Source organism: Monodon monoceros, unplaced genomic scaffold (genome assembly GCF_005190385.1).
Source record: "Monodon monoceros isolate NGI ecotype Baffin Bay Population unplaced genomic scaffold, NGI_Narwhal_1 Super_Scaffold_22, whole genome shotgun sequence".
Classification (NCBI taxonomy): Eukaryota; Metazoa; Chordata; class Mammalia; order Artiodactyla; family Monodontidae; genus Monodon; species Monodon monoceros.
Genome location: NW_021703779.1, coordinates 10952466 through 10975930, shown reverse-complemented (window position 1 = coordinate 10975930; position 23465 = coordinate 10952466). Strand labels below are relative to the sequence as shown.

The 23465-nt window shown below is 33.7% G+C and overlaps 1 protein-coding gene across 8 annotated transcripts in view; it reads right to left on the bottom strand.

The window, feature by feature from the left end:
* Window positions 1-23465, bottom strand: part of LOC114906524 (lysine-specific demethylase 6A-like) — a 167344-nt gene that overhangs the window by 25263 nt on the left and 118616 nt on the right. For 7 of the 8 annotated variants that reach the window (XR_003796444.1, XM_029241351.1, XM_029241354.1 and 4 more), the window contains 7 exons: window positions 17440-18209; window positions 11949-12078; window positions 10395-10500; window positions 9764-9969; window positions 2772-2836; window positions 2621-2695; window positions 1849-1997 (listed from right to left, as the gene is read on the bottom strand). Coding sequence is in view for 6 of the 8 variants with exons in the window: in XM_029241351.1 (XP_029097184.1) it covers window positions 1849-1997; window positions 2621-2695; window positions 2772-2836; window positions 9764-9969; window positions 10395-10500; window positions 11949-12078; window positions 17440-18209 (1501 nt within the window). In the remaining 2 variants the exon portion in view is untranslated. The remainder of the gene's footprint in view (window positions 1-1848; window positions 1998-2620; window positions 2696-2771; window positions 2837-9763; window positions 9970-10394; window positions 10501-11948; window positions 12079-17439; window positions 18210-23465) is intronic. The other variant, XR_003796445.1, reaches the window with a different exon arrangement.

Genomic DNA, 23465 nt, shown 5'->3' with positions numbered 1-23465 from the left:
AAAAAAACATTTCTAGAGAAAATAAAATGTTTCCACATGATTAGCCTTTTGTTGAGAACAGCTACTCAATGAAGATGATGGAAGTCACATATATAATCAACTAAAAAATGTAGTAAATAACTTTTGAGGGAACATCAATGATCAATTAAAAACAAAGAAAATAATTTCAAGCAGTTTTTCTTGAAATAATTTCAAGCAGGCCCTTCATAAGTCAAGTATTACTACTACTACTCAATTGGTATTGTTTACTTGAGGAGTCAATGCCAAATGTGAAGTCACTGAAGATTTTGTCTCTAAAAGTGATCTTCACAGGACCAACTGTTAAGTGAGAATATTTTCAAAGTTGCAAAAATATTCAATCAAGTACTTCTGAATTGGAATCTGCTAAGAAAAATTACAACTAATGGTAGGGAAAATATGTCTAGGAGAAAAACGTGTACTTGGAAAATTAACAAAGTCTGTGAAAATGTTCAGGTACTAGATGCCTGTGGTTTTTCACTGTACTATTCACTGACAGATACTTTACGAAAATTGTGTGTGTGTGTGTGTGTGCGCACCACTCTAAAAGACTTAATACCAAATCTATGAATTTGTGACAGACACAGAAGCCAACTGTCCTTCCCCATCATGGCTTTGCAGTGGTGACACTGTGCTCTAATTTTTAGAAACTGGAAATTTTTTGAATGACGCCAACTGTCAGCCACTGATAAAGGTACATTATCTCTACTGTGGGATTTAAAATTAAATAAAATGCTACATATTCTTTCCCTTAAACATTTGTTGCAAACCCTAAAGCAAGTGAAGAGAACATTTCCATATTGCAAAAGCCTTCTACCTGACCTTCAACTGAAAAAACTGCATCTGAAATGCAATTAAATAAAAAACGAAAATGTAAAGTAAGACAAAAACAAAAACAACAAAAAACCCTAACAGAATTCTGTAAATGACTGCCAACTAGTTGAATGCAGTCAATAAAATATGCTCATAGATTAATAAGAATATCTGGCAGCATCTATTTACATGAAAAACATTTTTAAAGATGAAACATGTAAAAATCTCATTACATAAAGCTTTAACAGATGTATATTTGTAGCTGATTCTGAATACAGGGATATTGACTTTGAGCCCCAGTAAGGTAAAATGTTATTCCCCCTTTAGGGTTATTTGTATTTTGTCAATTATTTGTCTCAAGTTTGTCTCAACTATTAGGTATTTTGACTTTCATCAATGAACAGACATGGAAGTAAGTTTTTTCTATTTTTACATATGTATCTTCATAATATTCTCAATTTTACCTCTTGGCTTATAAAGCATAAAATACTTACTATTTAACTTTTTAAGTTACCTGACTTCCGCATTAGTTTCTGAATTACATTTTAAGAAATATAATGGGACAGTTTAGCAAATAGTAGTGCATCACAAATTTTAAGTATTTTCAGTGAAGCTTTTATTACATGTAGTATACATACTAGTTAATTATTAGTAAGAACTGTAACTGTGATGAACAAGAAGTGGAAAACTGACAATCTGCAGTCCATGGAATCAAGACAAAGCCTCTCAAGTGCTTTAAGTGCCTTTACTCAATGAGCAACTTAATGTCCCCTTGCTAGGTTAAATTTTTCTGATCGTATTAATGTTTACATATAAAAAGGATAAAAGTCACACTGACAGAACAAATTAATATTCTCAGCTTTAATTACAAATTATTTTTGCCTATTAGAAAGAATTTTAAAATCCTTTTGGCTTTATTAGTTATAAACAGGAAACTGATTGCAGGTGCATCTATCACATTTAACTAAATAACTCTTTTTTTCAACTCTACAAGGGAAGTTATTTCATAAAAATAACCTGGTGTCCGACTCCCTGGAACTTTCATGTACAGCTGAACTGTATTCATGCCCAGTACGGTATGACCGAGGTGGCTTAGAAGATTTCCTGCTGATACAACACGTACAAAAGCCGGAAGTTTAGTCAGTTCATGTAGCTGCAACTTCCACCTGAAATACAGTAACAGATTAGAAGTGTAATCCTGCAGCAAATATTTATGAGAATTAACCATGTCCTCAAAAATCTTGTGATCCAATTAGAAAACATTTAAATCTCTAAAATAATACTTTTAAGATCAAAAGAACTAGTATTTAACTTTTTCCAAAAAAAAAGTCCTAAAGCAGGTTTACTTAAAAAAAATCATAAAAATTTATGATAATCTTTATAAATGAAAGAAATAATTTTTATTTGTAAATCTGTAAAACTGTTTTGGCACTCTTTGGTAACAAAAATCTAAATTCATAATCTAGGGACTTCCCTGGTGGTCCAGTGGGTAACTCTGTGCTCCCAAATCAGGGGACCTGGGTTCAATCCCTGATCAGGGAACTAGATCCCAGATGCATGCCACAACTAAGAGTCCACATGCCACAACGAAGACCCGGTGAAGCCAAAATAAATAAATAATGTAACAAAAATGATTCTGTAACACTAGCATTTTTAGCTAGAACTTCTTTGTGAACACACACACACACACACACAGTATAACTACTGGATTAAAGAAAATATGAAAGTAGGCAGTTTCCAATCCTGCAATCCTATTTGTACTTCATGGAAATAGAACAGGAGGCCTTACTTTTTGCCATCAGAGAGGTCAATGTTAGTCCCAAATTTTATAGTTTTAAAAGGTCCTTTCCTTCTCTTTCCAGAACTTTAAAAAAAAAAAAAAATTAAATTAAATTCATGCCTTTTGGACAGAAATAGAGTGCACACTAAAATTTACTTACTTATCTGAACATGTGGATTCATTATCTGAATATTCTTTATGTTGCATTCTTTTCTCATTTTCTTCCTATAGATTAAGCAAATACATTCACACTTAGTATTGTGCTACAGACTATAGTTCCCGTTACACAACTGAATAAAAGTCATATCTACATGAGTGCTACTGGTTACGATCTGAAAACTAATTTGCTATAGGCACATTTCACCAAAAAGCAAAGTTTGTTTTTCCCTATATATACTCTCCAATAAGAATGAAATCTGCAGGTTCTTGTACTTGCCACAAATTCAAAATGATAAAAAAAAATTAAAGCAAGATTCTGTAATCTTGCTAAGTATCAAAATTACTTATGGGGCTTCCCTGGTGGCGCAGCGGTTGAGAGTCCGCCTGCCAATGCAGGGGACATGGGTTCGTGCCTCGGTCCGGGAAGATCCCACATGCCACGGAGCAGCTGGGCCCATGAGCCATGGCCGCTGAGCCTGCGCGTCTGGAGCCTGTGCTCCGCAAAGGGAGAGGCCACAACAGTGAGAGGCCCGCGTACCGCAAAAAAAAAATTACTTATGAATGCCAAGAATGAATGCTGAAGCACATATTCTAAATTGGCAGAAATGTGTGTGCCTATAAAAACAACAGTTATGAGATGTATAGGGTAAGAAATTCAAGACTGTCTATTATTAACTATAGATTTCTTTTGTTATTCTGACTTTGCCTGTGGGGAGAACACAAAGAAAATTAAGGGAATATAAAGAAGTTCTTCACAGACTAAATTACTGACACAACAAATTCCATATAAATAATAAAACACATAGCACTAGTAAGGAAATTAAATGCTGAATAAAAATGTGTTATTCTCTTGACAAAGGTGTTAATATAATTCTATGAGGAAATGGTACTATAACTGGAAATCCACATTTAAAAGAATGATGTTAGGCCCCTACCTTTTACCAAATAGAAAAATTAATGGATCAATGACCCAAATGTAAGAGCTACAACTATAAAACTCCTACAATAAAACATAAGAGTAAATCTGAATGACCATGTAATTAGGCAAAGATTCCTTAGCTCTGACACCAAAAGTAAAGCAACTGAAAAAAAAAAAAGTATTCACCTAAACTTTAAAATTCTGTACTTCAAAGGACACCATCAAGAAAAAGTGAAACGACAACTCATAGAATAGGGAAACGAATCGCAAATTAAATACTTTACAAAATGACTTTGTCAAACACGTAAGAAGCTTGGAAGTAGCCACCGCATCCTAACCACAAGTACAAACCGTGCAATCAGTAATTCTCAGATTACTTAAGAGAAGTGAGAACACATGGCAAACTGTTACCCACAAAACTGGAGAGAGGGATAAATAATGGAAATCAAAACTAATGGGAGCAGAAACCTCCATGGATACCTATGCTGAAAATATCAGAAAAAATCCCCTTCTGAAACATACCAGGGCATTATTTTCTTCTTAGCAAGATCTGCCCTCTGGAGAAACTACTTAACCAGAGCCTAATTTCTGGAATTTTATCAGACCTGCATCTCCAGAGAGGAGGGAAATACCCATCTCCAGCTCACTCTAGCCATCCAGTCTTACTCAAAGAATGGGGAAAACAAAAACCCAAAGATGAAGCACTACTGAAGTTCACAGTATAGAGGCACAGGCTCACAAAGACGGAGACCAAATCACAGGATAATAGAATATTTCCCCTACCCCAATATTTTTTACGAATAGGTTACTAAAGCTTATTTACAGCAGTTCTGTTTACACAGCACATCATGTCTGTCTTTCAACAAAAAATTACAAGGTATAATAGAAGTCAGAAAAATAGCATGAAGACACACAGCAAGCACTGGGAACAGTCTCTGACATGGCGCAAATGCTGGAATTTTAAGACTAATAATTTTAAATTGTAGTTTATTACGCAAAGAATTCTAAATGATAAGTAGAAATCATACTAAACACATGGGCAATGTAAGCAGGGAAATGGAAATTTTTAAAAAGAATCAGAAAGAAACGCCAGAAGTCAAAAACATGAACAGAACTGAAGAATGCTTTTCATGGGAGTATTAAAAATGGATACAGGTAAGGAAGAAATTTGAGTTTGAGGATATCTGAAATTTCCAAATCTGAAAAAGAAAAAAAAAATTCACAACCCTCCCCCCCCCCCAAAGAAGCAAAGACCGGAGGAAAATTATGAAGATGTAACGTATACAAACTGGCAATGTAGAAATAGAAGAAATATATGAACAAGCAGGAATTCCGAGTGGTACAGTATTTAGAACTCAGAACTTTCACTGCTGGGGCTGCGTTCAATCCCTAGCCTAGGAACTAAGATCCTGCATCCTGTGCAGTGCAGCAAAAATAAATAAATAAAAATAAAAAATAAGTAAATAAATAATCTCCTGCTCCGCCTCCCCAAATGAAGAGATATTAAACCACAGAACACAGAAGTTCTGAGTAAAATGAAGAAGGATAAATGTCCAAACCCTAAAGCTAGGTGTACAATACTCAAACTACAGAAAATCAAAGATATGGGAAGAGCTGAGAACTGGAGCCTGAGAAAATGAAAACATCTCATTTATACTGGATCAAACGCAAGGATTAATAACCAACTCTTCTTTAAAAACCATGCACGCAAGAAGACAGTGAAGCTGAAAAATAAAAAGAAAATCACACTAGAATTCTGTACCCTCAGAAATGACCCTTTAAGAGTAAAAGAGATGTAAAGGCTTTTTGGGTGAACAAAAATTTACAAACACTGCTGCCAGAAAAACTGCCTTTTAAGAATATTTAGTTCTTTAGAGAAGAAAAATGATACAGGTCAGAGTTTCTGATATACAAAAATAAAAGCAACCAAAAAAGGAGTAAATGAAAGAAAATAAAAATATTTCTTATTTTTGTTTTTATAATTGATATAAATAACATGTAACACTGTATCATGTTTAGGTATACAATAAATGATTTGATATATGTATGTATTTTAAAATGATTAAAATAAGTTTAGCTTTTATTGTCTACACACACACACACACACACACATTTTCTTTAATCTCTTCATCTGTGATGGACACTTAAGTTTCTGCCATTTTTTGGTCTTGTAACTAATGCTACAATGAACAAGGGGGCAGCAGATACCTTTTTGAGATAGTCATGATATTCTTCAGGTATTTGGCCAGCAGTCCAACTACTGCATCCATGGCAGGCCTATTTTTAGTTTATTTGAGGAACTTCCATATTTTTCTCCATAGTGACTGTGCCAGTTTACCTACCCACCAACAGTACACAAGCATTCCTTATTCTCTACATCCTCACATATCTCTAGATTTTTTGATGATAGCCATTCAAACAGGTGTGAAGGTAGTATTGCACTGTGGTTTTTATTTGCATTTCCCTGACGATTAGTAATGTTGAGAATTTTTAACATGAACCGGCTGGCCATTAGTCTAACTTCTTTGGAAAAATATCTATTGCAATCCGCTCCTCATTTTAAGTGGATAATTTCTTTGTTTTCTGTTGAGTTATATGAGTTCCGTATATACTTTAGATATTAATACCTTATAAGATATAAGATTTGCAAATATTTTCTCCCATTCTGTAGGTTACCTTCTTGTTTTGTTGATTGTTTCCTTTGCTATGCAGAAGTTTTTTAGTGTTGCCTTTGCTTTTAGTGTCAAATCTAAAAAGTCACTGCTGAGACCAATGTCAAGGAGCTTACTGCCTACTAGGAGGTTTATGATTTCAGGTCTTACATTCAAGTCTTTAATCCATTTTGATCGTCTAATATTCTTCTTATTCTTAACTAATCTAACAGTTTACACTTTGCTCAAAACAATAACAGAAACAGGTATTTTGATTATGTATGCAGATATATATATATATATATACACACACACACACACACATATATGAAATGAATGACACCAATGGTTCAAGGAGCAGGAGTGAAAACATTGGCATACTGTGTAATAAGATACTCATGCAGCCCCTGCAGCTGTACAGTGTTACTTGAAAGTAGAACTGAATTAGTTGTAAAGGTATATTGCAATCTCTATGGCAACCACTAAAAAAAAAATTTTAAGTATAACTGATGTGCTAAGAAAGCAGAGAAAAAGTATCATATACTATGCTCAATTAAAGTTTTTAAAAGGCAGAAACAGTGAAAGAAAAAAATAAAGCAAAATATTAGTACAGGGCTTCCCTGGTGGAGTAGTGGTTAAGAATCCGCCTGCCAGTGCAGGGGACACAGGTTCGAGCCCTGGTCCAAGAAGATCCCACATGCCACGGAGCAACTAAGCCCATGGGCCACAACAGTTGAGCCTGCGCTCTAGAGCCCATGAGCCACACCTACTGAGCCCGCATGCTGCAACTACTGAAGCCTGCGTGCCTAGAGCCCGAGCTCTGCAACAAGAGAAGCCACCACAACGAGAAGCCCGCACACCACAACGAAGATTAGCCCCTGCTTGCCGCAACTAAAGAAAGCCCTGCGCGCAGCAACGAAGACCCAACGCAGCCAAAAATTAAAAAAAAAAAAAAAGCAGCAGCCAACCCACAGCTGCAGCCAGTTAAAAAAAAACCAAAAAACCCCAAAATATTAGCACAAAAAAGTAACGGAATTGTAGGTATTAATCAAACTATACCAGTAAGCACTTTGAATGTCAATGGTCTAAACACACCAATTAAAAGACAGAGGTTGTCAGAGTGGATAAAAATTAAGACCAAATACAAGTGGTGTATGAGGAACCCACCATGTTACATATAAAGACACATACACATTAAAAAAGAAGTAGATGGCGAAATATATACCATGCTAACACTAATCAAAAGAATGTGGGAGTAGCTAAGATTAATTTCAGACAGGTTATACTTTGGAACAGAGACAAAGCACAGCAATACACAATGATAAATGGGTGAAGTCTTCAATAAGACAAAAATAATGCTTAATGTGTATAAGCCTAACAACAGCATCAAAATACATGTGGCAAATTTTCTTTTTCATGTGGTGAAAACTGATGGAATTGCAAGGAGAAACAGATGAATCCACTACTAGAGTTGGAGATTTTAATACCTTTCAATGAGGAATATCTTCAGCAGGCACACAACCAGTAAGGACACAATGGAACTCAACAGCTCTATCAATCAACTGAATGAAATGGACAATTATAGACTACTACATCAAAAACTACACATTCTTCTCAAGTTCACATGGAACGTTCTCTAAGACCACATTCCAGATCACTAAACGCACCATTGCAAATTCAAAAGACACAATACCTTCTGTCAGATTAATAGTGGAACTAAACTAGAAATCAGTAAAACAAAGGTAGACAGAAAATCCCAAAACACATGGATACTAAACAACACATGGTCAAAAAGAAAAATCTCAAAAGAAATCAAAAATTATTTTGAACCAAATTAAAATGAAAACACAAAAGTCATAAAATTTGTGAGATGCACCCAACCCAGTCGTTGGCGAGACATTTAGAGCAATCAGTACACATCCTTCTGAAAAGAATCTGAAATCAATCATCTAACTTTCCACTATACAACAAAATTAAATCCAAAAGAAGAGCATATTAAAACCAATGTAACAGGAAGTATTAAGAATTAAAAATGAAGGCAATAAAACTGAAAATAAAACTCAAAAGAGAAATACCAATGAAACTGAAAGTTGGCCCTTTGGAAAGATCAACAAAATTGATAAGGCTAGGATGAGGGAAAAAATGAAAAAAACCCAAAAAACAACAACAACAAACCACAGGACAAAAATTACTAATAACATAAATAAAAGGCAGAACATCATTACAAACCCCATGGTCATTAAAGCATAATAAAGGAATACTATGAACAACTGTACACCCACAAATTTGATAACCTAGATGAAATGGACCAACTGCCTGAAAGACACAATCTACCACAAATAACACTGGGAGAAAGAGATAATCTGAGTAAACCTGTAACTATTTAAGCTGAATAACAATAACTTTCCAGAACAGGAAGCACCACCATGCCCAGATAAATTCACTGATGAGTTCCACCAAAAATTTAGGAAGAAATTATGCTAGTGCTCTACAATCTATTCCAGAAAATAGAAACAGAGGCAGTATTTCAACTATACTATGAGGCCAGGAAAACGATTACCCTAATAGCAAAACATTACAAGACATTACAAGAGAACTACAGACTAATATTACCTCAACAAAAATCCTCAACAGTTATCAGCAAATCATATCCAACTATGTAGAAAAAGATTTATACACGATGTCAAACTGGGATTTATCTACTATATGCAAGGTTAACTCAACATAAGAAAATCAATTGTTACAATACATCACACACCCACAGACCTAAAAAGAAAAATCACATGATCATGATAACAGATGCAGCAAAAGAAGTGACCAAAAATTGAACACTTGGTGCATGATAAAATTACTGTCACTGAACTAGGAATAGAGAGGAACTCCCTTCATTTGATAAGAATATTTACAAAAAACCTGTAACTAACACCATATGTAGAGGGGAGAAATTCAAAGCATTCCCCAATAGGATCACAAACAAGGCAAGGCATATATTTTGAGATGTTTTTGTAAATTTCTGCTTCTTTTGTAATCTTCTTTAGAGACTATGAATGACACAGAAAGAGTACTAATGATTCCCTATGGATCTTTCAAATAAAACAAAAGGGAAACACCTTTTCATAGACCAAATAAACACAAGAGCACTACTCAGGTAATATTCTTCATATTAAAATCACTATGGAACTATTATGTAGACCTACTTACTTTACAATTTTAAATAAAAACATTTCAAAAACAGGGAAATCTTGTAAAACAGTACTTTCTCTATTAACAGTATGTATTTTTGCTAATTGTAACTTTGTTTAAACATTTAAAAGTTTAATAATTTGTACAGTTATAAAACCTAATTCTATTAACTGAATACACTGTTAGAAAAGTAATGTGCATTTAATTTAGCAAAATAATCTCCATGAAATAAACACTTACTCTCAATGATTCCTGGAAGGAGGAGGCCTGGTACTGTGCATACTTAGCAATTGTAGTATGAGATCTGTTACTTTCACAGTGCCAGATTTTCTTTGTTCCAGTGGGATCCCAGTTTTCATCTGCTGGTTGCAACAACTGTGTCCTCACCTCTACTTTGTGTTCATTGTTAGCTTCTACCAAAGTTTTGGTAGAGAAAAGTCCAAGATCTTCATGAATAAATAAATTTTGTTAATAAATAAAATTGTATTTGGTACAATGAATGTTTCAAAAGTACTTGAACAAACCTGCACAGCAGTCCCATGAAGCATTACATCTAACCATCATGACAGGGTATTAACAAGGGACTGAAGGAAATAGCAGGATCTAATTTTACCTACATTTTACATGCAAAAGGGCTTCTATTATCTAACCAAAATCACTCATGATGCCTAATAATACCAACTTAAAAACCCACCCAAAATTTGCCAATAGCCAATAGAGGCATCATGTTAAAAGTGTGCTAAGGAGACAGAAAGGAGGGGAGAACATTAAAATAAAAACTGAAAAAACTGGGAAAAAACGCATTTCTGCCAGTGTTTTAACAAATGCAAGACAGGAAAAGAAATGTTCCAAGTTTTTTTTTAAACCTTACCCAATTTAAGAACTCCAGCAAGGCCACGTATTACTGTAACAGGGTTTTTGGGATTTATACAAAATTGATGTAATGGAGGAAAGAAAGCATCACGCTTATTTTCCAACTGTAAAATTCAAATATTGTGTTAGATTTCAGAAAATGACTAAATATAATCCTGACAATATGTTTTCATTTTTTTGTCAGGCATTTTTACATTAACAATGTACCTTAAACATTGAATGCTACATATTACAGTATTTTATCATTAGTCCTTTCAGGAAAATCCTATTAGGAGAAAATCACCACATAAGTTTTTTTTTTTTAAAATGCATTTAAAAAATTCTGAAATGATGTTATTAACTTTTGATATTGCACTAGCATTCACAAAATGATTTAAATAGTTTAATAGTTCAAAGGTATTTCACAAGTTTACTTATCAAGTGTACTTCCTTAATTCCTGTATAGAAGAGGTAAAGAAGTAAAATTTTAAATTCAACATCATAAGTGTTTTAAAAACTATTATCAAAATAAAAAAATGATTTGATAAGATCCACAAAAGATAAATTGCCATTTTGCATTTCTTCCCACAAAGTTCAGTTTCAGAGGCTTAGTTTCATCTTTATATCTGGACCTTCCTTCACAGCAAGCTATCAGTAAAGTTTCATTTGGTAAAGGATTTACACAATGTCTGGTTAAAAAAAGGGCCAGATTTCCAAAATGCTCTCGTATCTATAACATCATTCTAAATACTTCAATTTTTTACTTCTGTCTTAGAAGGTGATTGGAAGGACTTTTTTTTTCAGAAACTCTAAAAAAAAAAATCATAGAAACCTTTGATTTAACTAATACCAACCACATTTCTTTACCAAATGCCTAAATTTCTGAAAAGTAAAAACACTTAGCTTCAAACTGAAAATTTATAATTAACTACTTATATTTAACCTTTTCACTAACATGCACTAAACATCATTTTTATACCCTCAACCACTTTTTTAGTTACAAAAAATTCTTTTTTAAATTGAACCATAACATCAAGGTCCATATTATCAGCAGACGGCAGAACAGAGATTTAGAAGCATGTTAACAAAAAACACATAAAACCAATTACCTATTGCTACTCAATTACCTATTGCTATATAATCCCAGTTCATAAGTGAGAAGACATTTTAAGTTTAAATATTCTCTTCAAAAAATCTTTCTTGAATACATCTGTGGTCAGTAACTTTTTCTACAAAAAGACAGATGGTAAATATCTTTTGTTCTATGAACTACCTATGCTCTTTTGCTACTAGTTAACTCTATCAGCCTAGTGCAAAGCAGTCAGACAACATGTAAATAAATGAACATGACTATGTAACAAGATTTCTATTCACAAAACCAGGCAGTGGACTGTATTTAGATTGAAAGATATCATTTGTGATCCTCTGGGATACAAACATCGTTTTCCAAAGTTTGCAACTTTTGAGAAAAAATTAAATTTTCCCTAAAAGGATCTATACTGGTTTAAAAATATTTCTATAAAGATAGACAAGTTCAGGCACTTGACATTTCTAGTTAGTTGATGAGACTCACATAAATACTAGGTGTGGGTGGATTCAACTTGTCCTTTGGCAAGGGTGGGTACGGTGAAGACGGTGGTCTTGGAGGTGGACATTTATCCAACAAAATGTGACCATTAGATAGGCCATTTTTATCTAGATTCCTAGAAAACAATTAGAAGAAAAATATCAGTTTTATTGTAATTTTAAAAACACAACATTAAAACAAGAGAAAATCTTAAGTTCTGTGTATACGGCATTTTAGTATATTCATATCCATTCAGAAAAAAAGTTAATTTCAAAGAATAACTAAATATACTATATCCACATAACATCAATCATTCACAAAATATTTTTCCTCATAGTTTTCCAATTTATTTCCTCATCTAAAGAATATGAACTCCATTTCTTTCATATTTCACCTTTCGATTTGTTTCATTTAATGTTAAAAAAACAACTTGAACCAAAATATTTTAACTACCAATAATTTCACAGTAATATTTATCTCTTTTCCTACATCATATTTCCAGATTACCTTTGTGACTACTTTCAAATCTAGGAAAACCATTTGTTTTTTATTATCAAAACTGATTTTCTGTGCAGCTCCCTAAGATTAAGCAAGAATCCAGTCTACTATAGTTACAGACTATAATTTTTAAAGTGATTTGTATAGTTGCTAAACATTCTCACATTATATATAATTATTACGTGATGGTATTTGGATTATTTTTTTCATTCATTGAAAGGTATCATATTTGGTAAGTTATAAATTCTTAAAATGTAAGAATATTGCTTCCAAACTCACTCTTTTTAATATAAACCCATTATGGGGATATTTTTAAATTCTTAAAATTTTAAACTCAGAAAACAAATACAGAAACCTGTTAAGCTTTTGAAATCATTCAAGTTGTCATATTCAAACACTTAAAGTAAAAACTAATCAATGAATTAAAATACATAAGGAAAATAGCACTTAAAAATATTAAATTTCAGATAAGAATCCAAAAGCTCTACTTTGGAAACTGAAATAACTATACACTATATTTCTTCAGAACAAATAACCGTATTTCTGAAAAACAAATTATATTTTAAATTTTCAAATTATACCATTACACAGCTGAAGCAAAATAACCATTCCTTGTTTAGCTTTACTTTAGCTAAAGGGAAGAAAAGCCTGAAAATCAGGATATTTTGATGGGACTAATGAAAACTAAAGTTTCAAATGGATTAGTTATCAACTTTGAGATGCCGTAATAAACAGCTTCCCGCGTGTATAACCTATTTTTTAGCAACAAAGAGTTGTGATTTTTTTTCCCCCTGGCTGAGCCCTGTGTGCCTGCGTCCTGGGTTGCTTCCCTGACCAGGGGTCAAACCCAGGACCTTGGCAGTGAAAGTGCGGTATCCTAACCATTGGACAGCCAGGGATTTCCCTTGGACGGGGTTTATAGTTATGAATTAGAATGAAAATGCAGATTTCTCTATTTTTAAAGAAAAGAATTTACAAATATGAATTACATTAAAATTTTATACTTAACCACCAATTAAGTTTAAATGCTAAATCAGCATCTAGGTTTCATTATCTGTCCACAAGGCATAATGACCCATGTGCTTAACGTTTTTAAATTTAAAAACAGAATTGATCCTAATTTATAAAATCCACAGAACTGTTGCTTACAACAAAAATACATATCTGAATCTAACAGAGAAAAAAATTCAAGTGTCCTCGTTAGGCCAATGCAGTAAGACTCAATTATCTCTGTATAATAAAAGGAATCAGTTTCAATGCTGAATTACTTATCTGTCACTCTGTGTATTTTCCATGAAATGATTCAGTTTGGTTACAAAAACTTGTTTTCCAGAGACAGAGATATGATACAATATAATATAAATATTTTATAATACCCTAATATATGGATCAAGTGTTTGTGCTTAAAAAAATTTTTATAAGCTTATTTAACATCCTCTATATGAAAAATGAGACACAGTGACAGGAAGTGACAGCTTGTATAATTCTGCCTGTATGGATTTTATGGTCCTGTAACAGAATAAAGTATGAATATATAGAAAAGTCAAGTAATGGAAAGTAAAAATAGATTTGAAAATTGGTATGGCGGGGGAGATGAAGCATGATCAAGGGAGCCAAAACTAACCAATCACTTGAAATGCTGAACTTACATTTTAAAATCTAAAATCTTAACAGAAGCAAAGATGCTACAAATGCAACCAAAAGGAATGAAACAACAGCAATTTAAAATTTTAACAATACTTAAAAAACTGGTGAGAAATGTAGACAGAGAAAACTGCTCAAATAGTTCAATGAAATAAAATCTAATGATTCCTTAGTATGACCCTATCAATGGGGGTCAAATCAGACTACACAGATATTTACCAAAAAGAACTAATAAATGTTTTTGAAAATAAAGGAACCATACGTTTTCTTCTCTGTTAAAATACCTATCAACACTAATGCATAAGGATAGGGCTGTGAATAACAGAAAACAGATTAACTTTTAAATAGGTATGACTGCTTTTTTTTTAATGTGGATTATTTTTTGAATTTATTGAATTTGTTACAATATTGATTCTGTTTTATGTTTTGGTTTTTTTTTGGCCAAGAGGGATGTGGGATCTTAGCTCCCCAACCAGGGCTGGAATCTGCACCCCCTGCATTGGAAGGGGAGGTCTTAACCACTGGACCATCAGAGAAGTCCCTGACTCCACTGCTCTTCAAGAGAAACTTTTTACCATAAAAATCCAACAAGGAAAGAAATGAAGTTGGGAAAAAAATGGAAGTGGGAAAGACTAAGGGTACCTCATTATTGCAGAAATGTATTACTACATAAAAATTATTTTTTAAATATCTTACTTTAAAATATCTTATTTTAAATTTACTTTTACTATTCTTTTTTTTTTTGGCGGTACGCAGGCCTCTCACTGTTGTGGCCTCTCCCAGTGTGGAGCACAGGCTCTGGACGCGCAGGCTCCGCGGCACGTGGGATCTTCCCGGACCGGGGCACGAACCCATGTCCCCTGCATTGGCAGGCGGACTCCCAACCACTGCGCCACCAGGGAAGCCCTAAATTTACTTTCAAATACAACATTTAAATACAAAAAAATGAAAGGTGCTCTACAGATAACTCATATACAATTTAGATTTTTTCCTCAATAAGCTTCTTAGATTACACTCTCACACTTATGATTCTTTGAACTAATCTGAATGCTGAGTCCTGAAAAGAACACACCACTATCATTTAATACAACTGGTCCCCATAGGACAGTTATCATTTGCTGTCTTGGCTCTTTCTCTAAGCTGGATAATAATTTTATCCTCAATTTTCAGAACCTGTCCTTTTATTCTCTTTCCTCCACCCTTTCTTTTCTTTTCTTTTCCTTGCTCTTAGCTTTACAATTGTTGGAGATGGTGAAAGGTTATATATACCTTCACTAGTAAGTTGGTAGGCATATCTACTGGAAAAACCAGGCATCCACAGGAATCTATGGCATTTTAAAGTTATTTGCAACTTATAAAAACAAATTTACACATCTGCAATAATAAGGCAAAAGTCCTTTTACTACTTTCTGAGCCAAAAATTAAGAATGTTACCCTGAATTAAATGTTTACATACATTTCATATATAAGGTGAGATTAAAATTTAATCCACAATGAAAGACAAAAACTTCTTAATTTTAATTATATTTTCACAAAATAATAATTATTTCCATTTCTCTATTACTCTACCCTAGGACACTGCAAGTACAAACTATATAAATATTTAAAAGTCTTTCAGTTTAGAATTTTGTCAGTAACACATACTCAATGGTTGACTGGTGATGCCTTCTAATAAAATCATTTAAGTTCCTCAAAAATCTCAACATGTGGGGCTTCCCTGGTGGCGCAGTGGTTGAGAGTCCGCCTGCCGATGCAGGGGACACGGGTTCGTGCCCCGGTCCGGGAAGATCCTACATGCCGCGAAGCGGCTGGTCTTGTGAGCCATGGCCGCTGGGCCTGCATGTCCGGAGACTGTGCTTCCGCAACAGGAGAGGCCACAACAGTGAGAGGCCCGTGTACCGCCAAAAAAAAAAAAAAAAAAAAATCTCAACATGTTTTAGTTTCAGCAATACATAAGACACATAAAACCTCCTAGTTTCAGGAAGAGATAGTTACTAATCAAGAATATTTTTTAGGGGCTTCCCTGGTGGCGCAGTGGTTGAGAGTCTGCCGTTGCAAGGGACACAGGTTCGTGCCCCGGTCCGGGAAGACCCCACATGCCGCAGAGCGGCTGGGCCCGTGAGCCATGGCCGCTGGGCCTCTGCGTACAGAGCCTGTGCTCTGCAACGGGAGAGGCCACAACAGTGAGAGGCCTGTGTACCGCCAAAAAAAAAAAAAAAGAATATTTTTTACATTTGACATTCAAAACCTGCATTAAAGAAAACAGTCAAGGTAGATTAAAAAATAATCTTTAGGTCACATAATAGTATATATTTTCTATTTTATTTCATTTCAACCTTAATTAGAAAGACCTTTTTAAAACTTAGTATATTATTATTCAAATTTCAAATGTTATGTTCTAGAATATTGTACAGAAGCATTACCTGTGGTATTCTAACAAACCTTCATACTGGTTTTATTCTCCTATACAGAACATTTATGAGTAACTGTGAGAAATAAAGTAATTTATTATTTAATTTTAGATTAGATTTTGTGTTTAATATGAACAGAATAAAAACACTACTTTAAAAATTGTATAACAGGTGCTGAAAAATTCACTGTGGTGATGGTTGGCACACATCTGAAAATACACTAAAAACCACTGCATTGTACATTTCAAAGGGACAAATTATGAGGTATATGAATTATCTCTCAATAAAGCTGTTTTCAAAAAAGGTGGATTTGAATCTACAGAATGTGGAAATCTACAGTTTCACAATATCCAAGAAAGTGTTCCTCATTCTTAGTCTTCTTTTTTGTGTGAAGGCAATAAAACCAATTAAAAATAAATTTTTGAGGTCCATTCTTCTAAGAGTAGCAGAATATGGCTTCTCTTCCCAGGTAGTCTATTAACATTTCTCAATCCTTTCTTCCTTTCTCTTGTCCCTCCTACTTATTAGTTTATAACCTCTTCTAGAGTCACACAAAATGTTACCAGAAAGAAAACAAATAGTAAGGTTTCCCAGGCTTTGCTGTTTTCTACCAAGTATCATTTAATCCATTCTCTGGTTTCAATCCCCAGAGTAAGGTCAATCACAGAGAAGCCAATAACAACTCCAATAACAGATCAGTAAGGCTACAGACATGCCTCTCAGAGAAAGCAGGTTGTAGAAAAATGTTTTTCACATGTAACACACTGATATAACCATAATACTGACGTACAACAAAGTTAGATATGAAAGTTATTTTAGACAAGTGACTATATTATCACCTTTTACATAATTTTTATTTCTTATAAAATCAAATATTATTTCAGTTTTCTGATCAAGTCAGGAGTCAACTATTTTCACTTTGTGATACACTTTTTCATACTAACCTGCATGCCTTCAGAACTTCTGTGGAATTTGAGTATATGGACACAGACACTGATGGTATGATCTGATGATCAGTTTTGTGGCTAATTGTAGGCAGGTCTGTTTTATTAGAGCTCCGTGAGTTCGCTAGCCCCTCTCCATTAATTGTTTGTAACCTAATGTGAGCACTGTTAAGGCTTGTAATACCATGTGTGGTTGTCTGCTCAGTGGATTTTGGAGAAGGTGTTGTGGGAATGACTGAAGAGGGTGAAGAGGCAACAGAAGTATTAGTCTTTGCATGACTTTCTGGGTGAATATTATTGACTTTGTCACAAGCTCCAGTCACCATACTGTCACTGCCTTTTCCAACCAACAAGGTAGAGATCTGAGGATTGTATGAAATTAAATTTGGTGATGTAGAATCTCCATGGTTTGGACTGCAAACAGGTTCTGCCATCAGCTGCTGAACATGATTAGAAAGTCCCTTGACACTAGCACAGCCATTCAGTGTGTCTCCAATGTGCCTGCTTATTTCAGGCACTGAAGATCTACTTCCTGAAGATGTGCTATCTTTGGTAAAGGTAATGCCTCGTTGTCCACCTGAGGTAGCAATATGAGAGTAGAGGTGATTGAAAGCAGTTCCCTGTGTTGAACTGCTAGGCAGCATTCTATGTCCAGTCTGTTTTTGAATACCAGTGCTAGCCGCCTGGAGATACTGGGCAGGACCAGTGGAAAGTGAAGGTTGTTCATCATTAGATCCTGCTAAATGTGAACTCTGATCTTTGTGAAGCCCCTAAAAAAAAGGAAATAAGACTTTAAAAACCCAATGCTGTGGGTTTCAAATGAATATTATGCAAACTCCCAATGCATACAAAAACAATATTGAGGGTTAAAAATTTTAAATAAAAGGAAAGCAAACAAAATTGTGAAACATAATATAACCAAAATCCTAACAATTATTTTTAAAAGTCTCCATAATCTGCTGACTGAAGTGGTTAGTAATCTTTAGGTAAAATTATATAACTGGGCTGCTTAACTGATTTCATTTATTAGTGTGGCAATATGTTTCTTCACATAAGCCTTTGAGAATTTTTATTATTCAATTCAGATACTTACATTTTCATCTTAAGAGAAATGTATCAGTAAATTTAGATATGGAAAACCATGCATATGGTCATTACCAATTAAAGCCATGAACACTAAATAAACCAATCTACAATGCATTATGTTAAACATAGAAAGTACAGGGGCTTCCCTGGTGGCGCAGTGGTTGAAAGTCTGCCTGCCGATGCAGGGGACGCGGGTTCATGCCCTGGTCCGCGAGGATCCCACATGCCGCGGAGCGGCTGGGCCCGTGAGCCATGGCTGCTGAGCCTGCGCGTCCGGAGCCTGTGCTCCGCAACGGGAGAGGCCACAGCAGTGAGAGGCCCGCATACCGCAAAAAAAAAAAAATCATAGAAAGTATATTTATTAATCCTTTAAAATTACCACTGAACCTATAATGTAGATCTAGGAGCTATCCTCAAAGAAGCAAAACTATAAAATTTATGAATTTATTCCAAGGAATAACTTATACAGATTTCCATCCTCATTCTCTGACACCCCACAATCTTAAAAGACATTCTAAGTGCAGTGTCCCCACTGCACTTGACTGGAGGATAGTACTTTTCCTGAAATTCACATAATTAGGAGAATATATTGATCCTATTAAAACATTTTGGTGAGACAGTTTTTCAAAATTAGAAGTTTGAAACCAGAGAAAAGATATTTCACAGAACAAAAATCATGCTATTTTTACCTGAAATTTGTCCTTGATGGCATAAACTGCCCTAAGAAGATTCTCATTATATTTTATTGACAAAGTAACTAAAAAAATAATTACCAGCAACACTAATTAAAGTCATGGGAACAGTAAAAGAATAATTTAATAGTTTCCAGACATGAAAACTAGTAACTTCTCTTAAGTTAGAAATATTATAATACACATATATTTCGTACTGAAAACTCCATATTAAGTGGTACCTCAGAGCCCTAGAGAAAATTTTAGAATTGCTACTTCCTGAGATAGTAATTAATTCCATAACAAGGCTAAAAGCCTTTTTCTTCATTGTGAAATGTGTCAGTAATAACGTGCAAATTAATAAAAAATGAACTCACAAGTTATAAATATACAAACGTCACTGTCAATCATCTACTTAAAATTTGACATCAGGCCGAGTTTGAAAATCCAGTATCAAGCTCTACCATTTAAAACACGTTGAACAAATTTTTAATCAGAAATATTATCTATACACTAACCATTTTCACATTGGACACATTAAAAATGGATGTCGGTAGGGAAATCCAAAGTTCATTCATGATCATCAAAACTGACAAATGAAATAATTAGAAAATAAGCAGCCAGGTTAAAAAGTAACAATTTTATTACTCCTCAACCTATAAATCAAAGTATTTTAAGCTGATAAATTCTTTTACAGGGAATCCATGGTACAGTAAAGCAAAGGGAAAACCTGAGAACTAACTGCAACTTTCAATGTATTCCTGAACTGACGGTCAATATTCAAATGAAGGACTGTAAACACAACACAGAACCTAATAATTAGCAGACCACTAATCTATTATGTACAAGGGGGAAAATCAGTAAAATTTAAAAATAAAAACAAAAGATAATGGCTACAAATTTCAGGGGACAGCCCTCAACAAGCAAGTTACTAAGATGGAGTTTTTAAAAGGTTAGAAAGAGAAAACAGAAAGGTTATTGATTAAAAATGACCAGTTATCAAATAAAAAATGGCTAAGTATAAAAGAACAGACTTCCAAACACAATATATGAAGAACCCAAAGCAGAACACTTCTCATACTGATGAAAAACATTGTTACAAAAAGTTCAGAAAAATGCTAAGTACCATAAACACAACTGTACCTAAAACATCATAATAAAATTGCTAAAATGCTACAAAGAGAAAATCCAGAGGCAGCAAAGAAAATGACATCATATTAAAAGGTAAAATGATCTCATAAACAAGACTCTCATAAAACATGAAATCTAGTAATCAGTGGAATAATATGTTCAAAATACTCGTAAGAAAATGAACGCTAAGTGAGAACTCTATGTAAAGTGAAAGTATACTTCAAAGATAATGGTGAAAGAAAGACACTTCTAAAAAAAAGGCACCAGCAAGCACAGAGTTAAAGGAACATTAAAAAAATATGAACAGAGGGCTTCCCTGGTGGCGCAGTGGTTGAGAGTCCGCCTGCCGACGCAGGGAACATGGGTTCAAGCCCCGGTCCGGGAAGATCCCACATGCCGCGGAGGGGCTGGGCCCGTGAGCCATGGCCACTGAGCCTGCGCGTCCGGAGCCTGTGCTCCTCAATGGGAGAGGCCACAACAGTGAGCAGCCTGAGTACAGCAAAAAAAAAAAAAAAAAAAAACTAACAAATAATTCAGCTGAAAGCAAATGACATTACATAATATCTCAGGAACACAAAAAAGGAACAGCAGAAGAAATTTTAAAATGCTGATAGATGTAAAAGACTGTGCGTGTGTATATTATTTTAAATTACTTTTCTTTTAAACATACAAATGTTAACGCAATCAAAACACTGCATTATTATCTTTATACACATTTAGTAATACACATGGCAATAAAATCATAAAGAAGGCAGACAAAATGAAAGCTGCTATTCTATATTTAAATAATTCAAAGATATACCAACAAATATTTGCCAAACACAAAAAAGGCAGTAAGTATGGAAGAGAAGATCAGAAAACAGATGGGACATAGCTAGAAAACAAAGAACAAAGAAGGCAGTAGAAATTAAGACAACGTTAACAACATTCAACATAAATAGACTGAACATTCTCCCCGCCAATGAGCAAAGACTGTCAGACTGGTTAAAAACATCAATATCCCACTATATGCAGTATGCAAGAGACATTTAACTTCAAAGATACAAAAATGCTGAAAGTAAAGGAATGACAAATGATATTTAGTGCAAACAGTAACCAATGCAAGTTGGTGTTAATAATACCAAAGAACACATTACTTTTAAGTTCACATGACAGTCTAGGAGAAAAAACAACTCTTACTAAAATTATAAGAATTAAAATCATACAAAATACATTTCCTGAACAAAATGGATCAAAAATAAAATCTCAGAAATAATGAAATTCTGATTAATACAGAATTCTAAATACCCCAAATTAGGAAATTACAACAGTAACTATAAAATACCTTGATTTGAACATAAATCAAGAATATAACTGTATTCATAATCACATAAAAACATGGCTGACAAATTAAAAGAGAACTAAGTAAATGGAAAGCTACTATGTTCATGGCTCAGAAAAATTAATAATTTGACTTATATATACAACACAATCCCTACTAAATGCCAGTAGGCACTTTTGGTACAAACCAACATGCTGAGCCAAAAAATTATATGAAGGTACCAAAAAGACAGCAAAATCAAATCAACTTTTAAAATAACTAAAATGTTAGAGCTATATCATCCAAATTCCAAAACATAAAGTTACAGTGATAAAGACAATATAGGATTATTAAGAAAAATAATATTGATTAGCAGAACAAAACAGTTAAAAAAACATTTAAAAACTTTTTAAGTTAGTTTCTGACTAAGTTGGCAAGGTGGAAAGAATAAAAGTTTTTCATAAATTATGCTGAAATAACTGGATATTCACAGACAAAATATACAAATACTAACTCAAAAAAAACCAGAAGTGTGAAATAGAACTGTAAATATTCTGTAACAGGATACAGCAGAAAAATTTTCAAACCTTGGTTTTGGCAAGGATTTCTTATATGTAATAATAAAAACATTAAATTTTAAAACCTTTGAAAAAAGATCTTCAGCAAAATTAAATATTTCCATTTTAAAAGACATTACTAACAAAGTGAAAATACAACTTAAACAACAGAAAGATATATTTGCAAAACCTATGTCTCTTGCAAAACCTATGTCTCAAACAAAACTTGCACTCAAAACATAATGAAATTTACATCATCATCATTTTTAAAAAGGCCTAAATACAAAAACTGCAAATAAGCACATGGAAATATTAGTTACTAGAAATATATAAATTAAACCTTATCAAGAACCATTATACAGCTAGAATAAAAAACTATCAATATCAGGTGTTGACAAGTATATGGAATAAGTGTGGCCTCATACATTTGCTATTACAAATGAAAATGGTTCAGTCACTTGGATATGAGTTCAGAAAATCCTTAAACAGTTTAAACATTTTATCATCTAACTCAGGGACTCCACTCATACAGACTCCAAGATATAGAAATGAAAACATATTCACAGGAAGATTTTTATACAAATGTTCATATCAGCACTGCTGATAATTTTTATGACTGAAAGCAGAAAAGACAAATACTAAGTTAATAAATAGATAAAAAAATAAAATATATTCATGCAATGCAATAATAAAGCACCACATACACGAAAAGGTAGGATTCTGTTCATTTTGATCCCCATAAAAGTAAATGTTAAAGACATAAAGCAAATTTTTGGTTCCCAAGGACAGGGACTGAAGAAGGAATGGATTGCAACTTACGAAGAAACTTTTTTAAACAGCATTACAGCAACAGACATACAACAATAACATTTACCAAATATATTTTGTTGTGTGTCTATTATTTGAATAGGTTTATTAAAGTGTACATAAACTGTACCTCAACAGACTATTAGAGAAAAATAAACACATATCATTCATCCATTCAAAGCTCTCATACATTTTTCCCCCTCACAAAAACTGAAACTCAGTATCTTTATAAACATGGATATAAGTAAAAAAGGTCTACCTAACCGTTCTTACTCAAAACTAATAAAGCTATTTATCCATCCCTAGGTCACAATACTCAGCCATACTGGCCATCTTGAATATGAAAACACAAACTCATAAAATTTGTGAGATGCACTCAAACCAGTTGCTGGCGGGAAATTTACAGAAATCAATACATATGACAGAAAAAGAAAAGAATCATTTAAGTTTCCACTATAAAACAAAATTAAATCC